This window comes from Poecilia reticulata, linkage group LG17 (genome assembly GCF_000633615.1).
Source record: "Poecilia reticulata strain Guanapo linkage group LG17, Guppy_female_1.0+MT, whole genome shotgun sequence".
Taxonomy (NCBI): Eukaryota; Metazoa; Chordata; class Actinopteri; order Cyprinodontiformes; family Poeciliidae; genus Poecilia; species Poecilia reticulata.
The window spans coordinates 23401393-23419546 of NC_024347.1; the positions used below are offsets into that span (position 1 = coordinate 23401393).

Consider the following 18154-nt stretch of genomic DNA (forward strand, 5'->3'; position numbering starts at 1 on the left):
ACGCAACTGCTTTATTTTAAATATATTTTTCTACATAAATGCAGTGCTGAGTTGGTAACACGTAATGAGACATTTAAATAATTGTTACAATTGTTTTAGTTTTAGTCCACAGAAAACAGTAAAATAACACTAATAAAACTCAACTCAAGGCATCAAGACAAATCAACACGAAAATAATGGCTCAATGGGAATTCCTACAACTTTCTGGGATCAGAATCGTCTGGACAGCTCCGCAAAAAAATTCTCTAAACGTCCCCGGTGCAACTTCAAGACCAGCATATAACATGTAATTGAAATTGTCATTTATTTCAGTAATTATTTTCAAAAAGTTAAAATTGATTTTTAATATAGATTCAATACACGGTTTATTTATGGTAATTTTTATGATCATGGTTTACAGCTCATAAAAATATCCTGGAAAATTAGGATAACAAATAAGACCAATAAAATATTTTAATACAGAAATGCTTTTTACTGTCATGTAATTACCTGCACAATCATGGTAAAAAATAACACACTCTACAAGAAGGGAAGGCCACAGAAAACCATTAATAAAGACGTTGGTTCTTCACAGAGTATGTTAGTAGTTAAGTGGAAGAAAAAAATGTGGTAGAGAAAGGTGTGCAAGCAACAGGGATAGCACACATTGGTTTAAAGACCATTTGTGAAAATTCATAATGTGTGGTGCAGCTTGAGTCATTGCTTCCAAAGGCATCCAAATGGGATACAACTATGCAATTCCTTGTGTTAAGCTGCTAGTGAAACAGAGACATTGTCAGAATCACCTTACCTGGACTAATGAGAAAAAAGGTTGAACTGTTGCTCAGCTGCTCCGGTTATCACATCTCACATTTCAATAGCTGCAAGCCCAGTTAGCAAAAATAAACGCTTGAAAAATATCAGTCTGTAGCTAAAGGTCCGAATAACATGTTACTTTCATGTTAACTGAAATAAATACACTTTTAGATGCTTTTCTATGTCAATGAAATGTGCATGTATTAAATTAGAATATGTTCATCATAAATGTTTTTAATGCCATCAATATTCTAAATTAATCAATTTAAAGCTTATTTTGCAGCCTAACAAATTGGCTTCATATTTTATATGTGTATATATATATATATATCTCAGATGGTCTCTGTCTACAAACAATCCCAATGTGTCCACTGGCTTCTCGACAGGTATTATCATATCTACTATTATGGAATTTCATTGTACGGTGTACTAAAAATATTCTATTATTTACACAAAAAGTCAATATATTTCTTTTATAAAAAGAAAGAAAAAACAGCACAGCAACAACTTATATAAAAAAGCCTAAATCATTGTTCACAAAACAAATTTGCTCTTTRAGCCAGCTCGGTTTCAACTGACATGTCATATCTGAGTTTATAGGATTTGCCTCTTGGTTCCAGATATGAATCAAGCATAGTAATTCAGAAATTCTTTGAATCATTCACTTTAGTGTCACTGTTACCATCCTTGAATGAACTGCCAGAACTGAAGTCATTAGGTTTCATTGTGAACAGAACTCTTTCTGCTATAATGAAAGCCATTACCAAAGGAAGATGAATTGTCCTTGTCTCCATCCTGTTTAATCTGCTTGGTCTCAAAAGCATTAGGTGGGAGCTTCTGGTATGAGCTTATGGACATGTCAGTTTGAACGTCTTTGTGGGTGAAGGGTTTCTGAACAATTGCAGGAAGAGCGAGCTGCTCCCTCTGGGTCTTCTTGTCGTCCCACAGCTTCAGCAGACGCCGCTGATTATTTGTCATGTCCTTGAGATTTTGCTGTAATGACTGTACTTGGTCCTCTAAGAGCATCTTGGACGTGGTCACATTGGACAGCTCTGCCGTCAGGTCATCAATGGTCACTCTAAGTTTCCCGGTCTTGTCTATTAAGGATTTGCACTCGCGCTCCTTTTCTTCAAGATCATTGACAATGTCTTTGGTGGTCTTCCCCACAAAGTTGGGGCTTCTCTCCAGTCCGATATCAGTCCGAAGAGCCTTCACTTGCTTTCTAAGCTCTTTGTTGTCCACAGTCAAGATCTTTAGTTTTTGTTTCAGGCCCTCTGTTGAACGCAACCTCGTCTCATTCTGCCTGAGTTTTTCCCTGAGAGCACTTTCCCGTTGTAAAGCATCATCTCTTTCCTTTCGGCAGTTCTCCAAAAGTTTCAGCATCTCAAATTTTGAKGCTTTTTCAGCTCTACCACTTGCAGAAGCCATCCTGCGGAGAGGTTTCCAAATCAACAACGGAGGAAAAATTCTTACTGCATATCTTTAGGGAAAAACGGAGTCCTTTAGTGGGGTGTTAATGAATCCGCAAGCATGTCTGCGACTCAGGTAGGTGACATTCGTCTAAAAGGGTTATCAGTTAGACAAGTAGGCTCCAGTGTAACTCAAAGCTGAGGCTAGAATGACCATTAATTATGGYGCCACCATCCCTTTGACACCGTGTCAAGTGACCCAATTTTTTTCCTATTTTGTTAATTAATCTAAAATYGTCRGCCCTTGTTAATCAGTGCAAACAATGGGCAAAGTCTTAATGACAATCTCCTCCCTGTAACAGAACTATGCTGTGTGCCTGGATGTGGTCCATTGCAGGGCTCAAGAGTTTCCACCGCAGGTCATTCAAACTGTCACACTAGATTTTATCGGTTTAGCCCTCCATGCAACAGCYAAGATGGATRAGTCCGATGCTGGATGGCGACTAAAGCCCAGCGTTCGCTTTTAAAGTCAGACATGTTCTTGTAAATGTCGAATCTATACCTATTGGTTACAATCTCACCTTTAAATATTTAAAATGTCCAACTGTGGAAGTGGACAGGCAACTTCTAACACTGGTAGAAGGGTCAYGTTGCTACYCGATGACAGCTGGGGTGACTTAAGGTTCTCAAGTCTAAAATCCTTAAAGTCCACCAAAAGGGCAAAGAGTTCAAGTAATTGCAAATGTTGACATTTTAATGAGACTCTTCAGTTGTTCTTCAGTTCCTTGAAAAATAACATTGAACCTTTATACATTTTGTCACATTACACATAACCCTCAATAGATTTTAAGTATCCATACAAAGTAGAGCATATTCTGAAGTAGGAAGGTAAAATGAAATGACACTAGCTTTACATGACCCTTTACATGAGATCAAGTCATTCCCATTCACACACTGATGATGGCAAGCAACTGTACTGTAGCCACTGCCTTCCTGGGGAAGTCTGATAGAAGCGAGGCTGCTATATCATGCCATCGGCCCCTCTGACCGCCACCAACAGAGAAGGTAGATGAAGTGTTTTGCCCAAGGACACAATGACAAAGGCAGTGGTAGGAGTTTCATGGCAAACTTCTACCACCATTGCCAGGCAATCCAACATCTGTCAAATTGAATGTTCAGTGAATGTAGACAGCAATTTCCATATGGCCATTTGAATGAGTCAAGATTTTTAATATGCTTCAATCATTTTAATYGTATCACTGGTTGTTTGTTTATCGTTGTTGCCTGACTGGAAGGTGGATTGAATTCTTAAGTTTTCAGTAACCGCCATCAGGTTTTCCTCTAGAATTGCCCTGTATGCAGTGCGACAATAACCCCACACTGTGATACTGCAAGAACGTTTTTTCCCCAACTGCAAAAACCTGAGTAAAGTATTCATTGAGATTAAACCAAGCAAATCTTGCACTTTGTGTCTTATTAAAYCAGAAACACACAGTGCTGTGAAATATCTTTTTTTTTTTCATGGCGAGGCTGCCATGAACCAGCGCCACCGGGCCCTCTGACCACCACCAGATGGCAAGGCRGGTGAAGTGTCTTGCCCAACGATAGGCATGAAAAGATGCAAGTGGAGTGGGGATTGCCGATTGCGGGGCGAACTCCTACACTCAAATCACAAAAGTTTTTGCCTCTACATTAACTTTGAACACACAAATTAACATGGATTTTAAATAGATTTTACTATAATTTGCCATAATGACAACAAATTATTTATAGAATATTTACAAACATTACTTTGACATCTTGCCAGGCTTTGGCAATAGTTAAGGGCACTTGATATTAAGAAAATACAACACCTTTACCTTCAGAGGGTATGTATGAAACAACTATAAAAATTATAAAAAGAAATAGATCAATGAAATACCACTGATCCTGCAATCACCAACCTTTTTTTTTTTTTACATTTTAACATTAGTGCTGTAAAGTGGAAACGACATCACCACCACAATAACATTGTGTGTGCTGTGTAATACTACACCCCAATTAACTTAAGTAAGTTTAGAAGCCATCCCATTAGAAGTAACATACTGGAGAACAGTTTTCATTTTCAGAGGTCATGACGCTGCACCGAAGTTACAAGTCGGCCTTTAAGGCCTTAATCCGGAAGGGCCAGTGAAATCCAGTCCACCCATGACTTCATCAACGCAGRAACTTGAGTCTCTCTAATAATGCAACTGGAGAACCTGTAATTTAAAAATACAGAATAACGCACACTTTAGGGAAGACAAAAGTTTGTGGTCTGGTTTTTGACTCAAGTAGATCAAAAAGAGACACTTGATCCTTTACTCAAATAAAGAATAGGCGSTATTAATATAGGCCTGCAGTTGATAACAAAAAAAGAAATTGTGACATCAATGTTAAAGCAAACATGCTTAAGAAATAAGCCTGTTTAGCTCTGTTGTTTACCTTCACCCAGTGAATGYAGGTCCTTCATGACGATGTTCCATTGGTGATCTTTGCTGCAGGGGGACTGACATGTCCTGGGCCGAGCTTTGGTTCGCTGAAGAAGTACATCTGTAGACAAAGGCAAGACAAGTTTATTACACACAAAATAACTTACAGAGCTGTATGTGAAAACAAAGGAAAGGTGTGAAGCAATCAGACATTAAAAACAAGAACAATTTAAATWAAAAACATTAAAGAATAATTTAAAAAGAAAAAAAACATCAAAATTATAGTATAAACCACAAAAATAAGAAATGTTAAAAACAAACTGATGAGGTATTCTTCAATGGGAAATATATGCTGAACAATAAGGTTGTCCATCCTTTTTCACATGAGTCAACAGTTTCTAGACACCTCAAGTTTTCAGAGAAAAATTAAATGCTGCCTTTTCTTGTTCAGCTTGGGTCCTGGTAGCACAGAGAATAAAACTGACCCGAAAATTACCTCATTAGGAAGTTCACATGTGATTCGTGTTCTCTTAAGATTTTTAATTACCATATGACAAAGTCTGTCAAATAAATTCTGAACCATTTTAACATAGCACAGTACCAGGCATCACCTTTAGAACAATGTGATYGACTGTGTCAAACACAGCACTGAATACAGTGATACAAACAAAGAAGTTTCAGATGCCTCACAGAAAAAAAGAGAAAATTTCTCACTACTACCCTTTCTAGATTCTTAGGTCAAAAATGTTAGATACTAGACCTTATAAGAAGGCATCCAGATTGGGTTTCTTCACAAAGTCTGATCTCTGCAATTAACTGTTGAAAGCTCAATGCTAAAATATGTCAAGAAAAACAACTGAATCCATTAGCTAAAACCACAATCAATGTCAGACTATAATTTAGGTGAGAGGAAAATATGAACTAATAGAGAAGAGAATGCAAGAGTTTTACAACCCATTTATCTTACTACCTCTTCAGACATAGGGTTACTGTACTTTGTAGAGCAATTACATAGATGTTACAAGACATTGGATATGGCTGCAGACCTGACAGTATTCACATTAAGAAGTCATCAAACAGCCCATTGTCCCAGCAGTTAGCAAGGATGGTCAAAGTTTCCATTGACAAGAGGAGAACAACCTGACACTCTCAGGTACATTTGTTTCCCAGAAACACACAGGTAGGAGCTGTGCAAATATGGCACGGCTTTGTATGTGACTGACACAACAAGCAGGGTCAAAGCTTGGTTAWGCTGAGATCACTGAGAACAATTGAGACTCAGGCAATCATTGTTACCTACACCAATGCGGACTGGTTATAAAGAATCAACTAAATTAGAAATGCTCTGAAGGCAGAGAGCCAGATCAAGATAATAAACCTTAKACCATATTTGYTTGCTCACATATCCAGCATCGGAAGCCAGCATTATTACCTTACAGCCTACAGCCAGCAGCCCATTCAGCAGCACAATGCCTGCTACTGTGGCTATGATGACTTTGGGGTGGTCGTCTCTGAGTGCAGGCCAGAAAGTCATCACCAGTACTGAGCTGGACAGGCAGAGCGCCACTACGATGGAGAGCCACCTCAGCCACTCAACGTGTGGAATCCACAGGACCTGTTATTGGAACAATCTGTGTCAGAGTTATGACATACAGAAATAGATTTCCTCAAAAGCTGTCATGGCATCACTGAAAAGTATTAATCTTTTAATTACTACCAGTTTATTGTTAACAATACAGTTTCTAAATAGTCAACCCTAACCTTCTCATTCCTTCTGCATTCTGTTTAAAACATATGCAGCTACAGTGCCTTGTAAAAATATCCACACCGCTTCAAAGCAACGGTTTATRTAAAAGCAAGGAGTGATWTGGGCTGATCAGATAAGAAAAACCTTTTCAAACCATCAGGAAGGTTTATCTGTATTCAAYTGATTTGAGCATGTTGATGTGTTAAAATGGCCAAGCCAGCAAAACAGATCAAAATCCAAGAAMGAAGCTGTCGCTGAAAATAGAAAAACAATTCTTAAAACTTTGTGTAAATTTACCCTTGAGGTTTATTGTTGAAATGTGACATGAAGCTTGAGAAAACTTTTGCAAAGCATTGCATAGACAATAATATATATTTTTTAATAATATGATKCAGGCTCAATTTGTTGCAGAACAATGTCAATAGCATAACTAACATATTTATAGGACTTACCACAGCTGGAATGTAAACTGCCAGTGAATATCCGTAGACACAGACAATCTCCATAAACGAGTATGACACCAGGTTCAAGATTTTATTGCTCCTCCAGAGCAGCAAACCCCAGAGTCCAAGGGGCACAAGCCACGCATAGCTGAAGATGGCTGTGGCAGCTATGCTCACTGGAAAACACATACAGTGCAAGAGGTTARCTGGACGTTTATCAAGCATGTTTAGCATCACTCGAACTGAACTCACCTTTTCCAAACTCTGCGGTATATTTATAGTTTGAGTTGCCAAAGTATCGCAAGAAAGTAGATAGGTTTCCACTGATAGCAATGGCAAACACAAGGGTAGTACAAATCCAGAATGGTCCTACAAACACAAACATATTTATATTTAGAGCATCATTATTTACAACTTCAATGTTTTGTGAATAGAAAAAAATAAATAAATCAGCCTACCACCACAAATAATCGGTGACAACAACTGTGCAAACTAAGTCAGAACTAACCATAAAGATCTGGGTTTTTACGAAGGTGAACTTGAATGAAGTTTTTTCCAGGCCACGGCACCAGTGAGCCAAGGATCCTCTCCTTTACCTAAAAAAAGAGTTAAAAACACATCAGATTTCAACCAGGTTTGAGACACATTTGCTCTGAAGCAATTAATCTGATGATATAAACTGAGACAGGKAAGAAACAAAATGACTTACATGATGGGTTTCAATGTCAAAGAATTTCTGGTAGTATTCAAATGTCCAGAAAGGAGCATTTTTCTTTTGCCCAGACAGAAGCTTGAATAAAAAAAACACAAGACAGTTATCATCTAAATATATGATTTATACACATTTCAAGAAGCAAATAATTTTCCAATAACAGGGTCATGGTCTGACTTCTTCTCTGTCCTCATTGATGAGTGGTTCTTCATCACCAACATCTTGAGCAAAACCAACAGCACTTCTTTGTTTCTTGGATTTTAAATCCTCATCGTCAATGCTAATGGTGACTGCATCTCTGTTAGATTCCAGAAGAGTCCCAGCTTCATCAAATTCTGTTGGAAGGGACAGATGTTAGGCATCTCGATCAACATGTTTGTTCCTTCAGGAAAGGTGTGTACCTACTAAAGCTTGCTCATTTTGCAGCTCATCATTCATTCATGAAAATCAATACATACATTAACATACAAAATGTCATGACAAAATGACGCTATGGGCTGATAAATTGATGTATTATAGTTTTTGAGTTATAATTAAATATTGCACATGTATTCTACAAAATAACGTGGTGTGTGGTTTTATCTCAGGTAAAGTTAGATTGAATTAATATATCAATGCAGGCCACACTTTTGTGATTTTTGTAAAGAAATATCCTTCCACTTCAAAATTAAGCACTGTTTTTTTTGCTGCTCAGTCACACACTTCCTACAAAAATACACTAGTTTATGAGAAAAATCGTGGGTAGCTCTTTAATCTTTATTTATTTTGACAAAAATTCTTATGAATTTAGCTATCAAATCTATGTAAAAGTAGACACCTACTTACTAATGTGTTATATCTATACGACATTAAACTTTGAGAGACAGAGTTCAGGGAGAACGTTCACCTTGAAATTGAAATGGATCATTTTTCGACGCCATTCCCTTTTCAGTAGAAATGTTTGTTCTTTGAGAATCTGCTGGCAGGCTGGCAAAGAGGCAACCAATTAATCCTAAAAGCTGTGGATGAAAAAAAAGAACACGGCTGTTGACGTTTTACATCTGTTGACTCCAGGTTAAAAGCATTTTTAAAACTATAGATACAAAATAACTTAGGAAGCTAGCTTACTTAGGAACCAACTTCGACTGGAAAACTTCAATATAACAGTAAAATAAATAAATAAACTCCTATTACTATTGTAACTGTGAAATACAGTATAAAGGTGTCGACTTTCTTAAACCCATGCTTACCAAATTCTGCGAAAAAATTCGTAAAAATTATGTCATCTTTATTAGCTAGGGAAACCCGAAGCAGGATATGCCAACGAGGTAAACATGACTCGTTCCTGTTGTGAGATATTTTCAAAATAAGAGTTTAGATACATTAATTTGGCTATATATTTAGCGGACATGGTGAAATAAAAGTTATCATAACTGTAAAGTATTTTATTATAAAAGAATAATGTAAACTGAGATGTGTTTTTGGCATATATCCAGATCTACAAAAGGACTGCTATTAGTTGACTCTTACTGTGAAGTTTGAAAGAAACGGCTGGTACGTTGTAATGTAGGTCACAGAGTCCGCCATATTGTGGGTGGCAAGTAGCCTTGGAAAACGACACAAATTTTACTGGAAAAGTAATTTCCAGAATAAAACTATACAATGTACATCAAATTGATTTATATATATTATATATTTAATTGAAATCTTAGTACTAATGTTGGTTATCGTTTAGAAAAAGTAAACAACACCTGCAAATGACAATCAGATGTTTTCATCCGTCAGTTAAAATTGACCAACTATTACCTCTGAAAATACCAAACCAACATTTATCTTAGTTAATATGTTTTTGATATTGCAACTAAATACTATAGTTCAACAGTTTTTCTTTTACAGACATATGATCTTTAAATATTTTTCTTAAGATTTTACTATTTATAATATTTTTGGTTTATTGCCTTTACTGCTGATGTGACATGGTGAAACTCTTCCCCTGCACCTGTGATTGTGGGACATGGCCAAGGTCCTTTAAAAAAAGCTGTGGGTAGACAGCTGAGCAGAAATGTTGGGAATGTGATCATAACATAGGAGTTTTATAAGTTATTTGGGGATGATTAATATAGCATGGAGTAAAACTCTAATAAGATCTATAATTTGTCCTTGGTTATTTGAACTCTCTATTGTAAATTTAAGGATTAAACAGCCAGTAAATTAGTTAGGGAACACAGCAATAACTATGGTTACAGAAACTTCAATGACATTGCATAATTAATAACTTATAAAATATTTAAAGGACACAAAGTTAGCTGAGAGAATTGATTTATTTTTTATTTACTTATTTTATTAAGTAAAGGCATTTGAAAGCTAGGATGAGTTAAATTTGACCTCAGTCCGGTTGATGGCGGTAATACACTGAGATTATAAACTGCCAAATATGGGGTTTCATTTGTGTCAAAAATAAGTAGAAGTTGTGTAGATGTTGTTGGTCTATGTCGTTGCTAAGTGTCTTTGGTAGATGTCTATGGTCTTAGTGCTTTATGGATATGTCGACGTTGCATGTAGATGTTGCATATGTCTATGTTGCATATGCATTCACTGCATATGTAGATGTTGCATATGTTATGTCTCTGGCTGCGTCGTGGTTATTACTCACTGTCATCTTGTCAATTCATCTGCAGTAAAGCAGGGAACCACTTGCAGTTATTTTTTTATGTTACTCCCTCCTGTTGTTGGTTCAAGTAGTTGTCTGAATTTCTTTAACTTCTGTGATTGATCATCAACCACCCCCTCCCTCTCTCTCCTCAAACGCTCAGAGGTTCACTTAGGGACTGTCAACAAATGTCCGAACCAAACACTCCTGACAAACATATGTAAATAAATGCCTTGCCTTGTGACGAACTGACACAAAAAAGTGGTAGTTAGGGTTACATGAGACACACTATTCTCCATTTAATTTTTAAGTCATATTCAATATTTTTAATTATTTTAATATTAAATAATATCATGTTTTCTTCAATAGCTTCCAAGTCATGTGCTCCATTGACTCAAATATCAGTGTGAAATTGTTCTTCTAAAGCAGGGGTGTCAAAACTCCAGTCCTCAAGGGATACTGTCCTGCAGTTTTTAGATGTGCCACAGGTACGAAAAACGCTGGAATGAAATGGCTTAAATACCTCCTCCCTGTGTAGATAAGTTCTCAAGAGCCTTGCTAATGACCTAATTATTCTATTCAGGTGTGATGCAGCAGAGGCACATCTAAAAGTTGCAGCAAAGCGGCCTTTGAGGACTGGAGTTTGACACCTGTGGCATAGACCAACAACATCTACGCATATGACTTCTACTTATTTTTGACACAAATGGAACCCTATATTTTTTGACACAAATGGAACCCCATAACAATATGGCGGCGAAGCGACGCAGAAGCCTCTTATGCGTTTGCTCTTCTAATGTGTCTATGCTCTATGATGGCAAAGGGATCTGATCATGCCTGTGAAAGCTGCATACTGGTCGTGAGGAAACTAGCATACAATACTGAGAATGATGACTAGTTGTAGCTGGGAATACCTCGAACACAAAGGAGCTTCTTAGTTTATGGTTTAAGCTAAGCTAATGACCCTCTGGGGYGAATTTGTGATCTACTTAAGAGTATTCAAATCTGCTGTTAAGTTAAGAGAAGTTTTTGCGTGTCTGTAATGGACAGCAGCGCCATTTATGTTCGCGAAAGAGGCAGCCTTCGTCGTGTGAGTGACATTATTCTGGCACAACCAAAAACAACACCACCACCATCATCATCATCATCATCATCATGCAGGAGGACGAATCCGTTTGTGCTGAGGAAGGAGCATTTCATTTTCACCTACAACGACGAAGGAAGTCTGAGATACACCACCAAATCCCTCTTTGACATCACTCTGCTGTTCGTTACTGACAACATCCAGCATGTGGACTCTTTGGTTGGCTTCCCAGAGCAAATAGGCGACAGACTTTTTGTGGCAGCAGAAGAGAACCGCGTGTTTTTAAACCCAGATATTTCTCAGAAAGCCTTGAAATTATTCAGTGACGCATATGGAGATTTGGTGCTGGGCTCACTCTGTCTCAGAAACAGGTTGGGGTATATCGTTATCTCCTCACCTCCATGCCTCTCTGCCTCYTTTTGCCATAGATAACAGCCATTCATGTCTGCTTTTCTTATTCTGCAGGTTTCCACTCCTGCATGAGCGGCTCACCGAGATAAAAACGTTTCATAGTTTAAAGTCTCTGGATTTGTTTGGCTGTAGACTAGGAGATGATCACGAGCTGTTCCATCACCTCACTTCCGCGTCACTGGCGAAGTAAGGCTTGGCTCTTTAGGATGCACCAAGCAGAAAAGATGGCATTAACTCTGAATCCTGTCTTCCATAGCAGCCTGACTCGGCTGTTTATTGGTGGCAACCATCTGTCAGATGTTGGCCTGCAAAGATTGACCGCGCCTATCCGGATGATGCAGAAAGGACTGGACTCCCTGGAACTCCTGGATGTTTCCTGTCCGTAATTTCAATGGAGTCTGGTGAGCACCAACTGCAAACATAAACTGTACAATATTGATAGATTTTTTTTCTTTCTTATACAGGCAATCCCCTCTCAGAAATGGCTTTGAGATACCTCACCTGTCTCCCAAAGCTGGTGAAGCTTGATGCATCTGGGACCAACATGAAAGTAAGACAAGAGTGTGTTATGAAAGATTCATACCACATTCTGTCATAACTACAAACAATGTATTTGATTTGGATTTTACGTGACAGACCAACRCAAAGTAGAATGTACCTGTAAAGCTCAAGGAAATGAATACCTAGTTTTACATTTATTTTACAAATGAAGTTGGACAACTGTGGCCTACATTCTCTTAAAGCACCTTTCACTACTACTATAAATTCAAGTAATTCCTTGAAATATAACTTTTTCAATTATCAAGAAGCTGAAAATGTCAAAACCAGGGATTAGGGTAGATGATATAGGCAATACGTCTTGTTTAACGGGCACGATTTGTGGTGTATTATACTTATCTGGGTGTTGGGAATAATTTATCGTTTATATATGAGCTTGGCACAGGATTGAAGACAACCGTGTGGAACTTATTGGGGTTAATTCATTCGGAGAAACCACTGAACACCTTCGATCACTCGGGGTGTAAAACAGAAGGATGGGCAGAACAGGTAATCAATTTTAGCCAATACCAGGAGTGTAGATAATTTGTTTCAATAAGCAGAATCATTTATCCACATTCGTCTTCTTTCCAGGTTGTAAATCAGTGGGAAACAAGTGGCTGCCAGACGTCTAAACCGAAGAAAATGGAAGAGTCAAGGGCCTCAGCACTTCGCTTCTGTAAGTCTGTTACATTTTTCATTTAAATTTGTTAATCAATTTACAAATTGAGTGCTTAGGTGTTGTTTTTTTCTGTAGTTGGCAGACAGAAGTTTGTCAGAGAGGTACTGAATGCAGCACCACTGATCAGTGAGGATGGCAAGCAGACCAATATGGAGAAATTACACTTCTACAAACCAACAGGAAACAATCATCTATGTGGGAAAATGGATCCATCCACAACAAAATGTCTCCAAGCTAGGAATCCCACCTGTAACGTTGCAAAGACGAAGCGAGAGTCAAGCAAGTGCGACGCTTCTCATCAAAGCCCTCCGACTAAGACAAAACGCTCGTCCTCATTAGTTCTCACAGCAGAGGACACAGAGTTGTTGAACAGCTATTGAATAATGGAATCCATACGGGCAGCATTCCAAAATAATAATCAGACTTGGGAGCGGCAGTCAATATGCCACATTCACACAAACTATTAGCAGTTCACATATACTTAAAAAAGGAAGTGTTTTGGCTTTATTTTTTATAAGAAATAAAATGTTGTATTTTGCCAGAGTGCCTTTTTTTCTGCAGCTTTTAACTTACTACACAATGTACTTTAATAATCATAAAACTGAGTATCAAGTTACAGTATATGCAAGTTTCCTGTAACTCACACAGGGACAAAACCCTTATGTGTAGAATTCCTCGCTGACATTTTCTATACAGATGATGGACATTGTCTATTGTAACATGATCAAAACTTTCGTAGGATGTTTTACCCCCAGAATTCTTGCACATATTTTATGCCAGACCTATTTCCTGAGCTCTCAGTCCATGTTTTTGGCTAATTTGTAGAGTACAAATTTAAACATTACCCACTAATTCACCAGTTCTGCTTTTAACTGTCTGCTGCAGAGTCAAGTTGATATTGTCATGTTTTCTCTTCCCTAATTTACCAAAGGGTTAAAATGATTCCAATTCAACAATTTCACAGTTGTATATTTTATTCGTATTTATTACCAAGAAAACAAATAGCAGAGCAGGAAAGACTTAACTGCATGTACCATTTCATTTAATTAGGAGCACGGACTTTTACTGTAAAACGAATCAGGATATTGCAGCAATACAAACATTAACAAAGGGGGAGTCGGCAGTATCCACACAATCTGTTTTACCAAGCATTGTGGATTTGGGTAAAAACTTGCATCACTTCAAGTCAGTTCATTACATTCAATAAAAACACAGAACTAATGCACGCTTGCAGGAAAAGAAAAAACCCTAAAATATTTTATTCCTTTATCCTCAATATACTTTGACACAATTATACCAATATACAGAAAGTTTTAATTACCCAAATGTCAGGTTTAAATAAAGCAGGGACAACCCAGTTATAAGTAAATGATCTGAAAGTTCTGCTGAGACCACAACCAGCTCAGGCCTTAAATTGGAGATTAAAGAAAAAAAAAAATAGAATATCAATAATCAATAGGAAAGTTTCCTCTAGGATTGCAGTCTTGTTTTCTAGATGTTGGACTGTCCCAGGTTCACCTTGGAAGGAAGTGGCCCCGCCTCTTCCTCTGGCCCTTTGGAGGTGATGATAATCAGAGAGGATGCTGGGTAAGGAGTCAGTTTCTGCTCTTTGATATAGTCCTTGTCTCCATAGATGCTCAGTTTCTACAGGAAGAGGAAAACAAAACAGTCTGTATTCAGTCTGCATGTTGAGCTAGTCAGAACGGCTGCAGGTTTTATAAAGACATCTTGACATGTATCCATACTCCTTACATTTTGTGATTTTTATTGCTTTAAAAAGGACAAAATGTGAAATGTTGAAGGGGCAACATGTGCAAGGCAACATGCATGCCTTTAAGTAATGTGTCACAGAAACATTTAAGGAGTGAATATAAGCTCATAGTCTAAAATTTACAGTAACATCTGAATGTTGAACTGCTCTTGAAAACTGCAGGTTTTACTTCATGTTAATCTTCAAATGTTTCCAGAAGATTTTTTTTTGTGTGAACAGTTTGACGTTTCAGAAAACCTTCAGATTTCTGGAACCTTTTAAAAAGAAAATGGCCACAACGAGCAACAGGTCTGAAGGTTAAACAAATAACCTGGAAACCACGACAAAGAAAATAACCCAGGGCTTACCTCAGCAGGTACATATTGATCCACAGCAGTTGCCACAGTAGCACAGCAGATCCAGATCAGGACCGACACAGACAGAATCAAAGTAGTTGTTAGGATCCACCCAGGCAGCCAGGGGTTCCTGTGGAGAAAATCACAGTTGGTCCGTGTAGCTTCGCAGTACGCGGAACCATGGTGTTACTAAAGTTGCTTAGGCAACAGAAATGTGCAAACCTCGACAGGCAGCTGAAAAGATTGTAGCCGTCGTCATAGCTGCGCTCACCACTCAGCTCTCTGTCTCTTTCTTGGATTAAAGTCCGGTGGTATTCTTTGTAAATAGGGCTGCTCAGCCTGGGGACTTTAAAAAAAAAAAAAAAAAAAAAAAAAAAAAAAGACAATTACAAAAATTAGGGATGCCACCTTTATGTTTCATCTTTACAGTTCCTTTGCTGCATTTCTAGATCACAGTTGCTTTCCAGGCAGATTCTCAAGTTTTAAAATAACCCAGATATTTTACATGAAATTGAGGTCAAGGACATTAGAACGAGATTTTAAGATGCTCTGTGTTAGCTTGCTAAATATTGTTACGTGTAATATTGTCAAAAGTGTAATAAGAAGAATCTGATCCAAGATGTAGCCATTTGATGAAATGAGGCTGGTTGAGATGTGTCACAACATCCAAAACCTGAGAATGCTGCATCAGCTGTTTAAAGCTGTAGCATCATGATTGGGTGGGGGGGGTGGAGAGTTTCGGGTTCCAGAGATAAATATTAAGGACCTAAAATTTGCAATAACCTTTTGTACTATATTTTGCAATAAGTAGAAAATGTACAAAAAAAAACAACAAAAAAAACACTTGTAGTGTTGACTATAATTTTATCACTGCATACTAGACACTTTTTTTAAACATTTGTTGATTTGCTCAGTAGAAAAAAAATCTTTAAATAGCAAAAAGCAGTAATTCTACCCATTCTGTCAGCTGAATTTTAGACACAGTTACGGAAGAAAAAATGATCACAAACTGGTGTTGGAATGGGAAAAGCATGCTAAATGTTAAGCTCAGAGTGGCCCAGAATTCAACTATTAAAGTATAGATTATGCTTCAGTAATAGGTCTCTGTGTCAGGTTAACAAACATTTAGCAAGATCCAAAACTGGACACAAAATATTTGACATTCATGTGGCAGGTGAATGCACGATAATGTTTGAGCTGCGCTATATGCCAGAACGTTTTACATTTGTTCTAAACTGAAGACCTTTGCATAAAAAGAATACAATTTTATGTGCTTACAGCTTTTCTGAGGCTCCTCCTTTGAATCTTTGTCCAGTTCAATTTGGGAGAAAATCCTAATCTGTGGTTCAGACTGGGAAGCAGAGGAGATAACTGGATTTTTTAAAATCTGTTGCATAAAATGACCTACCACTGTCAGGTTTATTAGAACTAATCAGAGCAATACCTGGAAAATAACAACTTTTCCATCATCAGCTTGAAGGTAGAACGTCCAGGTGGAAGTGATGAAGCTGTGGGCTTGACTCATTACGTCATCCCAAAATCCTCTGACCAAGGTGAGGGGATACAGAAGATGAATCCTAGGCATCATGGCCTCCAACTGTTCAGAAAACAACAGAGACACTGAGCATGTCATTATTTCTTGAGAGAAATTCTGCGTTGATTCAACTACCGGTATACCTGATCCTGACGCTGCTCAGCAAAGGGAAGCTGATTGTGACAGCCCATGTTGCACGCATACTGCTCATCAGGCTGGGTGTAGGCTTCCCGACAGGCTGCACGAGTTCGGAGTAACGGATAGCAAGACAGGTTTAGAAGAATACAACAAAATGTATCAAGAGAAAGGTTTTATTGTCCAATTGTTATGGTGCCAAGGTGCCTGCTCATATTTCATGTCATTTTATATGACGGGAGAATCGCACACAAGTAGTGCATCATAGTGAAGTGGAAGTTTTTATTTTAAAAAAAATCTTAAAGTGTGGTGTGGTATTTATTATGTTTTATGAAAACTAAGTATCCATTTAGTTTCATTACACACTTATGCACTACTTCATGTAGGCCTAACTCATAAAATTCCAATAAAAAGACATTAAAGTTTGTATTTTAAACGTGAAAACAAGGGGGGTGGGAGTACTGAGTATGTACAGTCAATTACGTTTACACAATGACATCTGGTGCACATTATTTTTCCAAACTTATTTTTACACCAGAAAACTACTCAAATGCGACTCGAGATGATTCTAGATCAACCTTGTGTGTGTCAGGTGGAGCTTGCAATACATTTAGTGTTGAACAGTCTGACGAGCCTGAACATTGTAGATGGAAGATGATAGATTGCATACACTTATCATACACTTACTTGATTCACATTCAGTTCTGGTCTGATTTAAATCGTCGCTGTCACGGACAAAATGACAAATGGAGAACAGACGACAGCCTCGCTGGCAGGCGTACAGTTCCTCCTCCTGAAAACACAAAAACAAACCCGAAGGACCAGTTGAATACCTCTGCGAAAAATGACGCACTTTTCGACGATTTCTATACAACAATGCATCAAACAATAGAACTGCACTTAAATAAGTAAACCTAAATGATCTCCTCTAGCTAAATTGCATAACGTTAGCGCAAGCTAGCTGACATAAGCAAGATAAAAGCACTCACCCGTGGATACGTGTGCAAACTGTATGTCATTCCGCAGGACTTGTGGCAGGACGCTGTGCTTCCCAGAACGCTGTCAAACACGTCTGAAGACGCCAATGTGCAAGCAAGTAGGACATTAAGTCCCAAAATACTACCAACGAAAGAAAAGGTTCCCATTTTGCCTGTGAAAACACAAACAAACAACTCCACTCCTCTTCCCCGTCCACCCTAAGCGGAACTGTAAATCTCGCGAGATTTTTAGCTTTAAGGTTGCGTTTACGGACTCTTAAAGAAGTGTTCATATTTTTAAATGTGGTAATTTATACCCAGTTTCTACCTAGAGATGTAATGTGAAATGTTTTTAATTGTTATTTTATGTCATTTTATTTTCTATTACGTTTCATCTCATACATATTTGACATTTTTTCAAAAATACGTTTACCTATTGCCATTTTTTAAGTCGCATCTTTTTTAACATTTAAACTAACCTGGATATTGTATGAGGTAAAGGA

General features: G+C 37.8%; 4 protein-coding genes across 6 annotated transcripts; 1 reads left to right on the forward strand and 3 right to left on the reverse strand.

The window, feature by feature from the left end:
- Positions 1–95: 95 nt before the first annotated feature.
- Positions 96–2856, reverse strand: LOC103479754 (uncharacterized). Its single transcript, XM_017309787.1, has one exon. The coding sequence runs from the start codon at positions 2221–2223 to the stop codon at positions 1510–1512; it is 714 nt and encodes a 237-aa protein (XP_017165276.1). The 5' UTR covers positions 2224–2856; the 3' UTR covers positions 96–1509.
- An 84-nt stretch (positions 2857–2940) lies between these two features.
- On the reverse strand, positions 2941–8892 carry yipf1 (Yip1 domain family, member 1). 2 transcript variants are annotated; one of them, XM_008434386.2, is made up of 10 exons: positions 8786–8892; positions 8443–8554; positions 7734–7891; positions 7554–7634; positions 7353–7440; positions 7097–7213; positions 6854–7020; positions 6087–6269; positions 4668–4775; positions 2941–4444 (listed from the first exon to the last, which is right to left on the reverse strand). In XM_008434386.2, exons 2-9 carry the CDS (start codon positions 8474–8476, stop codon positions 4692–4694), a joined length of 912 nt encoding a protein of 303 aa, XP_008432608.1. In that variant the 5' UTR covers positions 8477–8554; positions 8786–8892; the 3' UTR covers positions 2941–4444; positions 4668–4691. The 2 variants fall into 2 exon arrangements, with proteins under 2 accessions (XP_008432608.1, XP_008432609.1); XM_008434387.2 differs by lacking the exon at positions 8786–8892 and adding an exon at positions 8664–8759.
- Positions 8893–10825: 1933 nt separating this feature from the next.
- Positions 10826–13440, forward strand: lrrc42 (leucine rich repeat containing 42). Of its 2 annotated transcripts, none has more exons than XM_008434389.2 (7): positions 10826–11640; positions 11735–11866; positions 11940–12058; positions 12145–12230; positions 12614–12727; positions 12812–12896; positions 12975–13440. In XM_008434389.2, exons 1-7 carry the CDS (start codon positions 11228–11230, stop codon positions 13277–13279), a joined length of 1254 nt encoding a protein of 417 aa, XP_008432611.1. In that variant the 5' UTR covers positions 10826–11227; the 3' UTR covers positions 13280–13440. The 2 variants fall into 2 exon arrangements, with proteins under 2 accessions (XP_008432611.1, XP_008432610.1); XM_008434388.2 differs by having other exon boundaries at positions 10828–11640; positions 11937–12058.
- Positions 13441–13855: 415 nt separating this feature from the next.
- tmem59 (transmembrane protein 59) lies at positions 13856–17886 on the reverse strand. The gene is made up of 8 exons (XM_008434391.2): positions 17664–17886; positions 17362–17467; positions 16683–16777; positions 16450–16602; positions 16284–16356; positions 15228–15351; positions 15018–15135; positions 13856–14543 (listed from the first exon to the last, which is right to left on the reverse strand). The coding sequence occupies exons 1-8, from the start codon at positions 17817–17819 to the stop codon at positions 14391–14393; spliced, it is 978 nt and encodes a 325-aa protein (XP_008432613.1). The 5' UTR covers positions 17820–17886; the 3' UTR covers positions 13856–14390.
- Between the last annotated feature and the right edge of the window lie 268 nt (positions 17887–18154).

What these genes read in the sequence shown, in the direction of transcription:
- yipf1 (XM_008434386.2), bottom strand. Translation starts at nt 8,476, where the DNA reads ATGGCGTCGAAAAATGATCCATTTCAATTTCAAG. An exon ending in TAAAAACCCAGATCTTTATG is followed by an intron (nt 7,214 to 7,352) that starts GTTAGTTCTGAC and finishes TTGTGTTTGTAG; the next exon opens with GACCATTCTGGATTTGTACT. An exon ending in TACCGCAGAGTTTGGAAAAG is followed by an intron (nt 7,021 to 7,096) that starts GTGAGTTCAGTT and finishes TGTGTTTTCCAG; the next exon opens with TGAGCATAGCTGCCACAGCC.
- tmem59 (XM_008434391.2), bottom strand. Translation starts at nt 17,819, where the DNA reads ATGGGAACCTTTTCTTTCGTTGGTAGTATTTTGGGACTTAATGTCCTA. An exon ending in CAGAACTGAATGTGAATCAA is followed by an intron (nt 16,778 to 17,361) that starts GTAAGTGTATGA and finishes GAACTCGTGCAG; the next exon opens with CCTGTCGGGAAGCCTACACC. An exon ending in GGAGGAGCCTCAGAAAAGCT is followed by an intron (nt 15,352 to 16,283) that starts GTAAGCACATAA and finishes TTTTTTTTAAAG; the next exon opens with TCCCCAGGCTGAGCAGCCCT.
- lrrc42 (XM_008434388.2), top strand. Translation starts at nt 11,228, where the DNA reads ATGGACAGCAGCGCCATTTATGTTCGCGAAAGAGGCAGCCTTCGTCGT. An exon ending in ACTTCCGCGTCACTGGCGAA is followed by an intron (nt 11,867 to 11,936) that starts GTAAGGCTTGGC and finishes TGTCTTCCATAG; the next exon opens with CAGCCTGACTCGGCTGTTTA. An exon ending in GGCCTCAGCACTTCGCTTCT is followed by an intron (nt 12,897 to 12,974) that starts GTAAGTCTGTTA and finishes TTTTTTCTGTAG; the next exon opens with TTGGCAGACAGAAGTTTGTC.